This window comes from Blennius ocellaris (assembly GCF_963422515.1).
Source record: "Blennius ocellaris genome assembly, chromosome: 6".
In the NCBI taxonomy this organism is placed as follows: Eukaryota; Metazoa; Chordata; class Actinopteri; order Blenniiformes; family Blenniidae; genus Blennius; species Blennius ocellaris.
In genome coordinates, this window is record NC_137655.1 from 4383661 (window position 1) to 4399693 (window position 16033).

The 16033-nt window shown below is 39.4% G+C and overlaps 1 protein-coding gene across 1 annotated transcript; it reads left to right on the forward strand.

The window, feature by feature from the left end:
* The first annotated feature begins 906 nt into the window (after positions 1-906).
* On the forward strand, positions 907-7692 carry LOC308131389 (interleukin-1 receptor type 2-like). The gene is made up of 9 exons (XM_080498117.1): positions 907-1010; positions 1299-1560; positions 2597-2765; positions 3553-3712; positions 4186-4275; positions 4379-4444; positions 4522-4657; positions 5529-5674; positions 6974-7692. The coding sequence occupies exons 1-9, from the start codon at positions 926-928 to the stop codon at positions 7117-7119; spliced, it is 1260 nt and encodes a 419-aa protein (XP_080354243.1). The 5' UTR covers positions 907-925; the 3' UTR covers positions 7120-7692.
* The last annotated feature ends 8341 nt before the right edge of the window (positions 7693-16033 follow it).

A 16033-nucleotide genomic window follows, 5' to 3' on the forward strand; every position in this document is an offset into this window, starting at 1 on the left:
GTTTGTTACAATATTTTTTAAAGTGTAATATATATAATTTCTATTTATATAAATTCCAACCCATACATTTCTTGTTCTTGAAATTTGAAATTTTTTAAATATTTAAATATATTTTCTATTTTAAATATATATTTAAAAAATATTGACATAAAATATAAATATAATCTCTCTCTACAGTGTATATATATATATTTTTTTCCCAGTATTTAAAAAACCCAAAAAGTTCACATGGTATATATTTATATTTAATTTTTTCAATATTTTTCAAACCAAAAATTCACATGAACACAAATTGTGTTATATAAATACATTTCTCATTGTATTTTTGAAAAATATATATTTTCGTACACTTTCGTTTTTTTTAAAAATCATTCATCTTGTTTGATTTTTTAAATCATTCCCCCTCATTTTTATGTTCTCCAAATTAAAAGTTTTCATTTCATGTGAATCTCTCTGAAAAGTGCCGACTTGCATAAAGCGCGCTACAAATATAAACGTTGCTTCACTGACGACAGCTTGTGTGTGGAGCTCTGATGTCAGCGACCCGTCACCACCACGCCATGACTCACAAGGTCAGTGGCTTGTTTCCAAACCCTGAGAGGTTTGGTAGTGAGGGGGCGTGACGAAACCCGGCAGCGTCAGCCTCACGGCGATGACAACAACAACCCTGATGTCACAAGGTTCTCTCTCTCTGCAAAACAGCTTAAAAATCAAACCCGACGTCCTCAAACCTCCGAGACGCTCCAGCAAACGACGGGAGCAAACATCAGCGAAGGGGGGGGCTGGAACAGTGGGGGGTTTTCACTACGGCCTGGTTCTGGTTCTGGTTCTGGTTCTGCATCAGGACTGAAGCAGCTCTCCTGGTTCCTCCTGGTTCCTCCTGGACTTCACCTGTGGATCTTTTAATTTCCTGCAGAGCTTCATCATGATCGGCTGCATTCTGACACTCGTCCTGCTCTGCTTCGGGCGTGCAGCTGGAAAACCTCGCTTACCTCCTCTACCTGTGAAAGGTACCTATCTATCTATCTATCTATCTATCTATCTATCTAGAACCAGCATAATTATATGATTTGATTATTGAATATTAATTATAACTATAACACTTCCTACACTGTGTCTACATATAACATCTACTGTATCTACTAGAGTGTGTTGATATGTAACAGGTGTATATTTGGATATTGACCATCTATTTTGTGTATTGTCATATTTATATGTTCAAGGATATATATATATATATATATATATGTGTGTTGTATAACAATGTCTGGATGTGGTAAATGTCCCCCCCCCCCCAGAAGACGGCTGTTACCTGGTGTCCCCGGAGGTGGAGGTCTTCAGGGTGGAGGGGGAGGCCGTCATCCTCTTCTTCCCCATGTTCACCAGAACCCTGGAGGTCCGCGGCATCGGCCCCCCGCCTGCAGGTTACCTCATCAGGCAGGAGACCCCCCAGGACACGGGGGCCCCCCAGGACGGGGGTCGAGTCCAGCAGCACAGTGAGCAGCTGTGGCTCCTCCCGGCTCGGACCTCAGACTCTGGGGAATACAGCTGCACGTACAGGTAGGATCAGACCTCACCTGGGATGGGATGCCTTCATGATTAAATCCAGTTTAACACGTTTACACAGTCCCAGCTAATATCTGTCAGATTCTTTAACATGTTATGTTATGTTATGTTATGTTATGTTGTGTTGTGTTGTGTTGTGTTGTGTTGTCTTGTCTTGTCTTGTCTTGTCTTGTCTTGTCTTGTCTTGTCTTCTCTTGTCTTGTCTTGTCTTGTCTTGTCTTGTCTTGTCTTGTCATGTCATGTCATGTCATGTCATGTCATGTCATGTCATGTCATGTCATGTCATGTCATGTCATGTCATGTCTTGTCTTGTCTTGTCTTGTCTTGTCTTGTCTTGTCTTGTCATCTCATCTCATCTCATCTCATCTCATCTTTATATTGTTATGTTATGTTATGTTATGTTTTATTATATCATATTAAATTAAATTGACTAATATTATATTATTTTATATTAAATGCAAATAAATTATTCTTTAACATGCTATGGTACAGTATGGTATGTTATGTTATGTTTTATTAAATTAAATTATATTATATTATATTATATTATACTAAATTGAATTAAATTGAATTAAATTAAAATAAATGATTCTTTAACATGTTATGTTATGTTGTTATATTTTATTATATCATATTAAATTAAATTGACTAATATTATATTATATTATATTACATTATATTATATTATATTATATTGTATTATATTATATTAAGTGTAATGTAATTCAATTATATTTTACATTTTTAATATTTCTATTTTTATTGGAATTTTACCAGATTTTTAAGCACAAACAGATATTCATTATTCAAATTAGTTTCATTTAACCTAATTCTACATTTTACATTTGTGCTGTATGAGTCATCTTAGAAAAAAAACAAACAAAGTACAATATTCTTTATTCATAATCAGTCCGAAAATACTGATTCAATCAGTTTAGGAACTGAAACTACTTTGTGTCCTCGTCCTAATAATGCAGCATAGTAACATCGAATGCCTGTAAAGTTCTCCTGTCCTCATGTTTTCCTCCAGAAATGAGACTTTCTGCATCAGTGGCAGCATCACGCTGCACGTGTTGGATTCCTCGTCCGTGGAGCTGCTGTCCTACCCGGTGTCTGCCGATCAGGGCAAAGAGCTGAGACTCAGTTGTCCGTCTCTCAGCGTCTTCAACAGGACGGACGGAGACGTTCAGTGGTTCAAGGTGACGGGCGTCTCAAAGTATTTGGATTACTTCCGAACTAGTCGCTTTTTTTTTTTTTTTTTCCTTCCAGTGCGGGAATTCTCTCCTGTATTGTTGTCTTTCATGCAAAAATGACATAATAATTCACTTTTCTTTGTATTCCGTAGGGACAAAATGGTACGTGTGTGTGTTTATATATATATATATATATATATATATATATATATATATAATAACTCCTTTTACATCTTTTTTTTTTTTACCTTTTTGGGTGCAGAAATGAATTTCAGCCACAAAAGAGCCAGAAAGCCATTTAAAAGCCAAAAGAGTCGACTTTTTTTTAGTAAAATGAGTCAGAAGAATCACCTTTTTAAAACATCCATCATTCCCATTCCACAATGAGCCTTTTTTTATTTTTTTTATTTTTATAAACACAATGTTCATACAAGTGACACAAAAAGCAAAGATGCAGTAGAAAGAACTGGATCATTTTAATAACTCACCTCACAGCTAAAGATCTCGGCGGTTCCTGGATCACTCGAGTTTAACATTTGACTCTTGGTGCTGAATCAGGAATCAGGAATCAGGAATCGGGAATCAAGAATCACGATATGCAAAAAGGCAGTGAAGTCTTTTAGCTCGATGCTAGCGCTTAATGGGAAACCACATTCACAGGCGGAACAGATTAGCATTGTGGTCTTCAAGTTATTCCAATCTGTTTCTACGCAGTCTTACATGATATGTATGAGTGGGAATTGAACCCGGGGCCCTCTGGGTGGTTAACCGCAGCATGCTTCTTCCACGACAGGACTCCAACCGCACGGCGCTGGGCGGCGCGGTGGACGGCGACGGACTGACGATCGCCGTGGTGACGACGTCCCACGCCGGCGTCTACACCTGCCGGCTGCGAGTGTCCATCGGCCAGCAGCAGTTCACCGCCAGCAGGGTCATCCTGCTGCACGTGCAAGGTAGAACTCACTGAAAACGCCACCACCGTGCAGTGGTTCGCTCTCCCCCCTCACAGCTCAGGAGACCTGGTTTGATTCCCGGCTCCACCAGCTGGATCTTAAAAGGCTCAGAGAGGTTTTAAGTACTCTTGATGATTTCGTTTCACACTGAAAAAAATGAGCTTGTGTTGAGCTGGCATGGTGGAGGAGTGGTTTAAAAAAACCTGGTTTGATTCCATGTTCAGAGAGTAAACAGGCAAATATATAATTTATATTTATAATCCACTTTTTTTTTTCCTGTAAAGGATCAATAAAGTGTTTCTCCATGATTTCTACTCTAGTCACACTTGATAAGCTTTAGGTTGCTACGCCCCCTGGTGGCCAAACGGATGTATCACACAGAGAACCAGTCTGACTCCAGATTTGTATCACAGCCCCACACATCATCCATTTAATCAGTTATTTATGTGGGAGTGTGTGTTTGTATTTGACAGGAACAGACCCGGAGATCCCCGCCGTCGCTCCCACTGACCCCCCCGTGACCCCGGATAAAGGACTCAGACTCTCCAGCAGCACCACTCACTGTGAGTTCTGTTTATCTGTCGGTTCGAATTAGTTTTCTATCTCAACTTTCACTGACATTGCTGAAAATTCTTTTAAAAACACATATATTTTCATATATGACAGCTCCACCGATGCAGCCGCCTCTGATTATATCTCCACTCAATGGCTCGGTCTACGAGAGTCCACATGGTGAGTCGTCCCGCCGCAGGTCACAAGCAGGGACCGACTTCCCCACTCTAACGCAGGTCTGGGATTTTGTGTTCCAGGTTCGGGTCTGGAGCTGTTCTGTCTGGTGCTCACTGACTGTCGGCTGGCCGCCGCCACGCGGGTCACGTGGCTGGTCAACGGCCAATCGGTGGAGACGTCGTACCTGGACAGGAGGGCTCTGCAAGGAGGGAGGAGGTGAGTGTTCAGGCTTTACCACCGATCTCCCTCGTCGACACCAAGGAAATGAGCCGGTGTCGTCAAACCGATACCGACTGCGCATATCGTGAAAAATGCTCTATTTTATCTATATTTTCTATCATGAATTGAATTAAATAACGTGCTTGATGAGATAAGACATTACTGATAAGACAAGACAAGACCAGACAAGACAATATAAGATAAGATAAGATAAGATAAGATAAGACAAGATAGGACAAGATAGGACAAGATAAGACAAGATAAGATAAGATAAGATATGATCAGATAAGATAAGATAAGATAAGATAAGATAAGATAAGATAAGATAAGACAAGATAGGACAAGATAAGACAAGATAAGATAAGATAAGATCAGATAAGATAAGATAAGACAAGACAAGACAAGACAAGATAGGACAAGATAAGATAAGATAAGATAGGGCAAGACAAGATGGGACGAGACGAGACAAGATGCACACAGAGAACAGCAATAGGCAGTAAAGTGGCAAATTGGAGGTTTATCCTACTTTTTATTGAAGGAGATGAAAGCATTTCGGGGCAAATGTTTCAATTTAGCTTCAATTATTTAATGCATGTGTTCATATGACATGGAAAAAAAATGTTTCATCCAGTTGTGCTGATCTTATCTTGTGTTTGGGCTGGAAACTGTCACTCAGATCTGGCAACCCTGGCTGTAACACACGCAATACGTAATATTCGCACATTTAGAACCGGCAGTTACCCTCTAATGTGTTTAAAAAGGGTCTAAAGAGTTTAAAAACAAACAGGGAGAAAATGTCAACAAACTCCACACAGAAATGTTGAAAAACGTTTCTACTCTCACTGTGTGACTTTATCGTGTGCTCAAGGGTCATGGCGGCGTCTGAGTCCTGCCAGGTGGAGCTGCGGCTCCTCGTGTCTCTGATCACGGAGGAGGACGAGAACACGGAGGTGAAGTGTGTCGCCCAGAACGACGCGGGGAGGCAGGAGGTCGTCACACACCTGCAGCTGGAGGGTGAGTTGTGTTCACACACACTCTCACACACTCTCACACACTCTCCCGGCTGGTCTGCGAGTGATGTGGCCTTGCCAACGTAAACGCTTCCCAATAACAATGGTCTCAGGAACCGTCTGTGGAATTGGCTGGAGCCAACACATGGTGGTGCTGTTGGACACTTCTTAGATGTTTGATATGAGTCCAAAGCCGCTGTTCCACCGCGCAGTACGTGGCAGAACGGGAGGTTACGGTACGGCAAAGCGTACCCAGGACCAACTCTGTCTCTGGTCCCACAACAGGAAGTACGGTAAAAATGTGGGTTGTGTACGACTCGGGATCGACTCTGTGTTCTTCAAGTGAAGAGCACGACGTCGCTTTTTGATCCTTCGATGTCGGCTCTTCCTATCATTGTGAAGCAGAATTCACCAAGCGTTGGATTGTTCACCTACTAATAGGGAACGTGTGTTGGGTTTAGACCGTCGTGAGACAGGTTAGTTTTACCCTACTGATGATGTGTTGTTGCAATAGTAATCCTCAAGTGAAGAACACAGAAGTGGCCGGCGGCCGTCAAGTCGTTCTCTTGTGACTCAGGTTAAACTTTCTCGTTGTAACGAGGTACACCTCGTTAAAAGACGGCGATGTTGTGTCGTGCGCTGGGGTTTCAATAAACCCAGTTAACAAATCAACCAGTGAGCGTAAAGCGGCGCATGCAAACAACAACGGAGGGTTGACGGTCGATGAAATAAGTAAACATTGCGGGCAAGTCGAGAGTGACGATCGTCACTACCGATCAGCAGATGGCGGCACCAGAACCTCAACCTCAAATGAAGGGGTATCGTAAAGTCGTACCCGGCGGTCGCGGGTTCTTTCCGTACCATCCACAACTTAAAAGAAGGACTGCGTGAAAACACTTCGAGCCCCGCGACAGAAAGTGCTTTGGAACCGCGCCTCAAGTCTCACTCATCATTTGAGGGACAAGGCACTGGTCCTGTCCTTTTAGCATTGTTGCTATGGTTAAAGACCCGGTCTCTCAGTAGCACACTTCAGTCCGTGCGGTAACTCCATCGTCTCGTTTACAATGCTTGACGACACGACTGCTGAGATACTTGAATCTCTTTGACCCTCTTCAGTTAGTGTCCATCGGGGTCGAGCTCCGCCTCCCATTGTCTCTGTTTTTTGGCTGTTAATCCGGAGTCCCATTCTCTTGGACAAGCTATCGTAGGCGGTCAGCAGACGTTGCTCCATCATCACCGGTGAAGGGAGCTTCCGACCGCAGATGACGAGTCCAGGTTTTAATCTTCCTCTTGGCGTTTGCAGACTCCACCTTCACGTGGATCGTCGTGGCTGCGGTGGCAGCGTCCTGCTTCCTCGCCGTGGTGTCCGTGTTCCTCTGCGTCCTCTTCAAACCTGAAAGGAAGAACAAGAAGGACTACTTCCTGGCTCGGCAGAATAGCACCTTCTGATTTAAGAAGAAATAAACTCCACCTGGTTGGGAGTGTTTTCATGAACTGACTCTTCCCTGGAGCACACGATCCGATTCGTCAGCCACCAAGCAGAGTCTAGGGTTTTTTTAGTTTTTTTCCTGGGACTTTAAGAGTCGTCATGTTGGATCAACGACACTGCAGGTGTCGTCGCAGCTTTAGAGAAGCAGATGAAGCAGTGGATCACCGACCTGGACCGGACATTTACGTGTACGTTCAGGAAATACCGTCAGTTACAGTTCAACAACTTCAGCATCATGTTCGTACAAGAAAAGTGCAGTTTTCATTTCACCATTTTTGATTGTGAAGTTTTTGTTTTGAAGGACTTTGACCGGACTTTATTGTGGAATTAGCTTCAGAAATATTGATCCCCTGCTCTTTTTTTATATTTTGAAAACTAAATGTTATGGTGAATTTTAAAAAATGTACTGCTGGTGTATTATTCCGAGCGTCTTTGTGTGTACAGAGTTACAGTAACACAGATACAGTAGATTCGTGGATTTTCAAATAAAGTCTGTTAAAGCCATTTCAGCTTCACAAATAAACATAAAGTTAGAATCTATAAATCAAAGTAGAATGGTTGCAGTGAAGTTTACTATCTTCCAACAAATATAATCAATATCTCTGCATCGTATTGTTTAATATTAAATATTATATTTTTGGTTTAAATCAGTGGCGTCGAACACATTTTAATTAACATTCAGTCTAACTTCCCACGTCCCAATAACCTTGAAATTTTGACTTTAACGGGTTTTTTTGTTGTTGTTGTTATAGCGAAGAGTATATATGATAAAAAAATATCTAGAGTTTTGTAAAACCAAACAATTGTTACAGAAAATGACAACAATCTCAACATGAATCCAATTTTAATGGAACCTTCTGGTGCAACATACAGAGAAATGTAAAAACTCCTGCATTAGCCAGGCGTCAGTGCTAAAATCATGAATCCAATAAAAATCGAGGTCATTGCAGTGGAAGTTTTAATTGTGCTTGATTGGTTTTTTGGGTGTTTTTTTGTACTTTGAGCTGAAATAGTTCCGGTGTGTGGCCACACGAGGGCGCAGCGGGACTCCTGATCCAAACCAGGGAGAGTGAATCCCGGCTGGACTCAGGTCAGAGGAATTTACAGTTCAGAGAGAGGAATCACTTAACAACACAGCTGAGCGCGAGGATAGAACAGTGTTGTCATGTGGATTAAATTACACTGAAAGTGCTCACACAGTGAGAGGGACTGAAAACATTTCATAACCTTCTGAAGCGCCAGGATCCTCCCAAGTGTTGCTCAACATGATTGGGACATCCAGTTGGCTTTCAAAAGATCCCCTTGCAGAGGAAGTTGCACCATGTGCTCAAGGCAGAAGAGGAAGTCAGAGGAAGACACGTCTCTTTCCAATCAGAATATATAAAGTACATAACTCAGATAACCTTGTTTTTAGTGCACGATTTATCTAAATAGATTATATTAATTGGTGTTGTTCCAACAGACAGAAGATCAGTGGAGAGGAAATCATAGTTTATCATTTGGGAGCGATCAGGTTAGGTTGAGGGTTAGGGTTAGGTTGTGGGTTAGGTTGAGGGTTAGGGTTAGGGTTAGGGTTAGGTTGAGGGTTAGGTTGGGGGTTAAGGTTTAGGTTGTGGGTTAGGTTGACGTTAAGTTGAGGGTTAGGTTGGGGGTTAGGGTTAGGTTGTGGGTTAGGTTGGGGGTTAGGGTTAGGTTGTGGGTTAAGTTGAGGGTTAAGGGTTAGGTTGTGGGTTAGGTTGAGGGTTAGGGTTAGGTTGTGGGTTAGGTTGAGGGTTAGGGTTAGGGTTAGGTTGAGGGTTAGGGTTAGGGTTAGCCGCCATCACGATTCTGAGCAAATCACAGGTTCACGCTTGAAAGAGTTTGTAAGAGTTTTTAGCAGCAGCCTTGCTGACCGATATGATGCAAGGACCTGAAATGAACGCAGAGTTTCACGCACAGCTTGTACACAAAACATTGGCATCATCGGTTCAATAAATCAAGTATAAACTACTGACTTTGTGAAACATTTCTGATTGTGAGATTTTTATTAAAAGTAGAAATTATGAAATCTGAATTTTTGGTCACTTTATTTATACAGATTTTATATAACTATACACTGATACATACAAAAAAAATACAACATTATGGATTAATAAATCAAAGACAAATGAATATGAACTTTGCTTCTTTTTGAGTTCAATTTTTTTTAATCTCAAATAGCCTGAAGAACCTCAAATTTCAAATCAATCAATCAATCAATAATTCAATAAATGAATAAAATAAGATAAAACAAAGAAATATACGCAAATGAAGAAATAAAATTTCCAAATAAATAAATATATAAAAATATTTCAATAAATAAATAAATATTTCAATAAATAAATAAATATTTCAATAAATAAAAAATGTAAAAAAAAATACAGATTTCAATAAATAAATATATAAATACATAAAGATTTCCATAAATAAAAATTCAATAAAAGAACAAATGTTTAAGAGTATTTTAACACAGAAAGAGAGCAGAGGTCCCCGGCAGACGGGGGGGGGGGTGGCGAGCTGTTGACTCACTGGATGAGCCTGGTCTGAGGTCAGAGGTGAAGTTTCCTCTGCCGGCTCTGCGGCGAGGAATAAACTCGGTCATCCTCCTTCTTCCGTCTGTTCGCTGCACGCGCGTCGCTTTCCTCCGAGGTGAGTCAACAAACTCTGTTTGTTTATTTTTAAAAGCGTTTTTTCTCTTTTCCTCACGAACCTGCATGTTTTACTTACTTTGTTGTAAAATCTGCAAACAATTCATGTTGAAATGTTTATTTCACTAGAGAAGTGTGTGCACGACTAACCACAAGGGAGACACACTTCCTTTTATACAGTGTTGGAACGGATCTGCTGTAGACAAATAAAAAAACTAACCTGACCTCAAGATTATAGATACCGTGGTTGTAAAATTATGACTTCTTTTGAAGATATAAATCACACAAGTGAACTGAAAACAGCATAAATGATCTGCCTTGAACATCTGAAATATGTGATTCTATGACCCACAAAGAGAAAATGTTATTTTAATTTACATACAAACATATTAAACTAATAGCTTTATTTAAAATCTAACTGTATGTATGCATGTTTTCTGTTATTCAATTACATCTAGGATTATGTTTATTGTTGATATTCACATGCAGGATATTTTAAGGTATAAAGGTTTTAAATTAGATGTGGTAACATTAGATCTGGGATAAATAATGTCAATTTCTATTCTACTCTATTTCTGTAAATATTCTATTAATAGAAATTAAGCACCGAAAACAAGGAAATATCTGTTTCCTGATATTTTACTCCCTTTTTAATTGTAATGAGCATGCATTCTGTGGGATCATAACAATTATAGAATATGTCAATAGTGCAATGATTTGGGCCATTTTAAGACAATAATGTAATAACTTTCTGGTTTTCTAAGAAAATATTTCAACCAATATCTTGTTAAGTTATTACGTGATATGAGTAGAAGTAAAAAAAAAAAAGAACTCCTTTCACAATGTAATAACCATGTAATAACAGTAGCCAGCCAATAACACATGAATAGGAGTGAAGTCCTTGGAAATATTTGCGCGTTTTGTGCAGCTGTGTTGTGGGAAAGTTACGACATTACTGGTTGTTGGTTGAGAAGCCGTTAGTCACCGTCGGCCGACGTCGCTGGACGTCAGAGTTGGACGAGGTTGAGGTCAGAAATAGTTGGCAGGTCGACTCAGCCGCTCCGCTCCGGAGGCGAACCTGTGGCGGTGCTGTAATGTGGAGTTTGGTCCCAGATGGAGGAGATCTGTGAGTCAGTGGAGGCTCAACCTCGTCGCTTTCTCTAAACCAGGGGTGTCAAACTGATTTCAGTCGAGGGGCCACATCCACCCTAACCTGACCTCTGGAGGCCCAACAAGTCAAACGTAACATATTTAACTGCAGATATGGACAAATGTCACTTGTACCGTGAAACATCATGTAAACAGACATATTGGAAACGACCATATAGTTAACGGCTCACATATCATCTCACTGCAACATTTAAAAAAAGAGGAAAAATAGATTACTGAGAGATTGTCGTGAAAACAAAACCACTTCTCGAACGAAACATGGCATTCGTTCTGCCTCGTCAGCGTCTCCTGAGCGACGGATGATTTCCCCTTTTTTCCCCTTTTTTTTTTCGTGCGGAATGAGTCACGTACTGCGATGACCTTCCTCCCAGCGCCATGCAATCTTTCTCACACCACGCCCAAGAGCCAAGTCAGGACATTTTACAGCTAAAACGCCTTTCTGTGCCTTTCACACATAAATACGCAAAATGAAACGCAGACAAATCGCACATGTCAGCATTCTGCTGCGGAAGAAGAAATTCAGTGAAATTCAAAAACAGTGATTGAGAATCTCTTGTAACGGCCAAAAACAAGAAAAGGAGATATGAGTTTTATCATTTTGAGGACAAGTTATTATAAAAACATCAGTGTCATTTGAACAGGTGAAAACTTGAAGGCATCAAAACCTGAAGTGACATTTTAATCTACATTTAAGCGGAAATCTGTTAGAATTGAGCATAAATAGGAACATTTATCTGTTTCCTGCTCATCTTGTTATTCATTAATAAAATTAATGTATTATTTGTTTGTTTTTTTGCAGCTTTAAAACATCTGTTCTCTATCAGGGACTCCAATATCTCAATTTCCTTGGTTTTCCTCCCTTTAAAGGAGATTTTCCATGCAGTTATTTTCCCACATTGTTTTGTTGAGTAAAATCAGCTCTTTAATTCTGAGTGTCTCCACAAAGGTCAACACGGTTCACTTAGTGAAAAACGGAAACAGTCCTCATGCAATATGTGAGAATCTGGAGGCTTCGAACATCAGCAGAATAAACTATTTAGTGTTTTCAGCACTTTCTTTTTCCAACATGAACTCGTGAGAACAAAGTGAAACAAGTTGAAAAACAGATTTAATGCATCATTGACATGATAAATACAGAATTTGATTGTTTTTAAAATTATTAATACACACAAAATCAAAAACGTGCATTACTCCACATACTTTTTCGGTTTTTATCACAAAACATTTGTGCTTTTAATGTCATACAAGTTTGAGCACTTTTTTTTATATGATACAAGAATGAATCTCTGCAGTGACTCAGTATTAGTAGGAAAACATTGTGTTTTCTCTTTGTTGGGATTTACAGAAACTCTCCTTCCAATCACTTTATGACGAATACAAGTAATAACTCACATAATGTGCTCATTTGAAGCACATTATTGATGTATTGAGTTCATCACCTGTTCAAACCGAAAGTGTGAACGTGTAATTTAACATTCTTCACACTGGATCTGAGGCCTCGTTTTACACGACAACATTTCAAAACCCGACGCTTTTGCAATTTACATTTCAGAAAAGTTTTGGCATTTACACCATGTTTGTTGACACGGAAACGGCAGAAATGCTGAAAACAATTTAGTCCATGTGGTCAACAACAAGTTGGTGTGTACTGTTTGTGGTTTTTTTTCTTATGTACTGTTTTTTTAATTTATTTTCATGTTGTTTTAAACTTTAGTGAGGTAACCTTGGGCATTTTGAAAGGCTACCATAAATAATATATATTATTATTATTATTATTATTATTAATAATAATAACAATAATAATATTATAACAACAACAACAATAATAATAATTATTATTATTATAACAATAATAATATTATAACAACAACAACAACAACAACAACAATAATAATAATAATAATAATAATAATAATAATAATAATACTGTGGGAGTGTTTTCAGTATTGTGTTGACCAGAGGTCAATCTGGGGTCAGAAGCCCTGCAGAACAGGGTCGGCACTCTCAAACACTCTGTGTCACTGACTGATATTTATTACCTCCACTGAGAACTTCCTGTCAAAAGGTGCGTGGGAGAGTTGAAATAATAAAGGTGAAGTAGATTGGAGGGAAAAACCACAACCCTTCAGATGGATTCCCACACGGGGGTGCGTCTGAACGAGCTGCGACTCGCTCTGCAGAACGCTGCTTTCAATTCTCTATCTCTTCCACACATCCTCTTCTTCTGCAGAGAAACCACAGGTTTTGGTTGGTCTTTTTTTTTTTTTTGTGCATCGTTTAGCATTTTTCTATCATTTCAGGAACAACGGCTGATATTACCACAGTTTCCCAAAAATATCTTATTTTTGCTTTTTAAACGAGACAAAGGGAGACACTTTGTCCCATAAATAAAGTAATAAGATGCCTTGTGTTCTCTACCTGCGGAGGTTCTATCAGCTCGGAGACGCTCAAAGCCGGATTGGTACATGTTAAAATGTAAACAAATAAATAAAAGAAGAAGGACACACTTTCTAGGATCTCGACCAGACTAAATTGGTTTACTTGAGATTGGTTTCACGAAACAGTTTGAGCAGTTCAGAGATCAGACGGCACCAAAAGCTACCGAAGCTCAAACTGCTGCAGAAAAATAAGCCGTTATTTAAAAAAACAACAACATATGAAGCAAAAAAGTTGGATTTGTACAATATGGATGAAGCAGCTTCAGGAGATGTTTTGAATGAAACGGCACGTCGCTGAGCCAGTTCTACTTTGAATTGACCGGATCCAGATCCAGGTGGAACCTCGTGTTTGCTGATGTGTTTGTAGCGCCACGAGGCCGCTGGACGTATGACGGCGCGTTAATCCGGAATCATGGCAGGAATCTGCATGTCGGGTGACTCACTCCAGAGTCGTCAGCTCTGTGGGCCGAAGGGAACTTTACTCCCCGCAGGCCGTTTTCTTTTATCACCTGGAAGTACTTAGCTGTGACTTCTGGAGCCTTATATGGGCTGCGTTTCCTGCCTTCTGCTTTAGTGTCATTTATCTGCACTTTATCTCTGAATAAGAAGGTAAATATGGAACACAAGGATCGTCTGGAATACATTCATCCTGTAGAAATATGCAGAACTTGATGCGAGAATTAAAATTCAAATAAATCGGAATTTAACCCTGTAAGTCTTTTTTTAGACTCTTCAAAGAAAAACCTTTTCACCTGAAGTCTCCTATAACTAACTTTAATCTGTTTTTATTTCCACTTTAATTATTATGCAATTCTGTCAAACCATCAGCAGCATAGGGCCAAATACATATTTTACATTTTACATTTCATAATTTTTTTTACAACAACAACAATAAAACAAACAATTGGTGTCATTCTAAATTAGCAGCGCGAGAGAGAGAGAGAGAGAGAGAGAGAGAGAGAGAGAGAGAGAGAGAGAGAGAGAGAGAGAGAGAGAGAGAGAGCTGTTAACTGGAGAAGCACAAAGACATTAACATCATCTGCATACGTGTTTGTATTTACTACGTATATCGTTCATTGCAGCCTTAATCAATAGCAAATACAGTTCTAGATTGTTTTAGAAATATACACATATTGTCACATATGACATGGAAGCAAAGCTTCTCCATTTTAAATAATGAATGAAGAAACGGAGGTGTGATAAGTTTTGACTTTCTCTTTGTTTTATCGTCACGACATTTGATCTGCACTACATCGTGATGAAGCTTCATGATCAGACAAAAGACATCAAATAAACATCTTAGAGAACAGAAGTACAGTAAATAAATATAATTAACTGTCAACCCACAGAAAGTTATACATTCTGAGAAAATTAAGATTTTATAGAATTTCAAGCTAAGCTATATTAGCCAAGGCTGAATACTTAACATTGGCAGTATTAAGACGAGTTGGTGTGAATAAGTATTGAATTGTCGGCAACGCATTTATTACACTGTTTGATTTAAAACTAATATTTCCTGTAATATACAGATTTCTTTACGACTGTGACTTATCAAATTGACTTCAAAAGTATTTTATGCCTCTCATATGTGTTAAAGTGTGAAACTTCAAAATGTCTCAAGAAATGAGATATATTTGTTTCTGGATTCCTGTAACATTTGTTATGAGTGTCTTGAACCATACAAATAGTGTTTAACAAAACTAATTTGTCATGTTTGTGTCATGAGACTGACGTTTACTTTAGTTAACTGCAGCAGCTGAGAGTAAAATCCATTGTCTTTTCAAGAAAACCATGTGATTTCATGATAGAATATAAGATTTCATGATAGAATATAAGATTTCATGATAGAATACAAGATTTCATGATAGAACATAAGATTTCATGATAGAATATGAAGTAGGTTTCAGGGTTGCACGACATCAGTTGAATATAAATATAAACACTTATGCAGATGATGTTAGTGTATCTGTGCCTTAAGATCTGTTCTTCCGAATGACAGCGTTCAGTCCCTCACACTCAATTCTGTATTTTTTTGATATTCATTTGCACAAATTCATCAGATTAATTAGAATTAATTCCCACTTTTTCTTCACTCTGTCATTTTTTCCTTTGCAGACCATGAATGCTGAGTGCATGAAAACATGTACGCGACATGCCTGCCTTGCTGGTGCGTGTTGATGCCATGTATTGTGCAGCTCCAGTGGTTTATTGCGTAAAATAAAATATCAGTCATGCAGGTAGTTACAGAGTCGAGGGCTAAAGCCTCGATGTTTATCTGCCCCGTGAATGACGAGGAAGTTTTCAGAACCTTGGACCTGCCGTCACTTTCCAGTCAGTGTTTTTAACTCCTGCACCCACAAGCAGATGGACAAAGTTCGCATGACTGCCCAACACACACACACACACACACACACACACACACACACACACACACACACACACACACACACACACACACACACACACACACACACACACACTTACGGTAAGCAAACAGAAAGGAATGGACACTCGTTCCTCTCTGGACACTTTATGTCTCGTGAACTCAAACGTTGCACAATTTTATTTTTTTTTCAGTTCAGTCCACGAGGTCGTTTTCC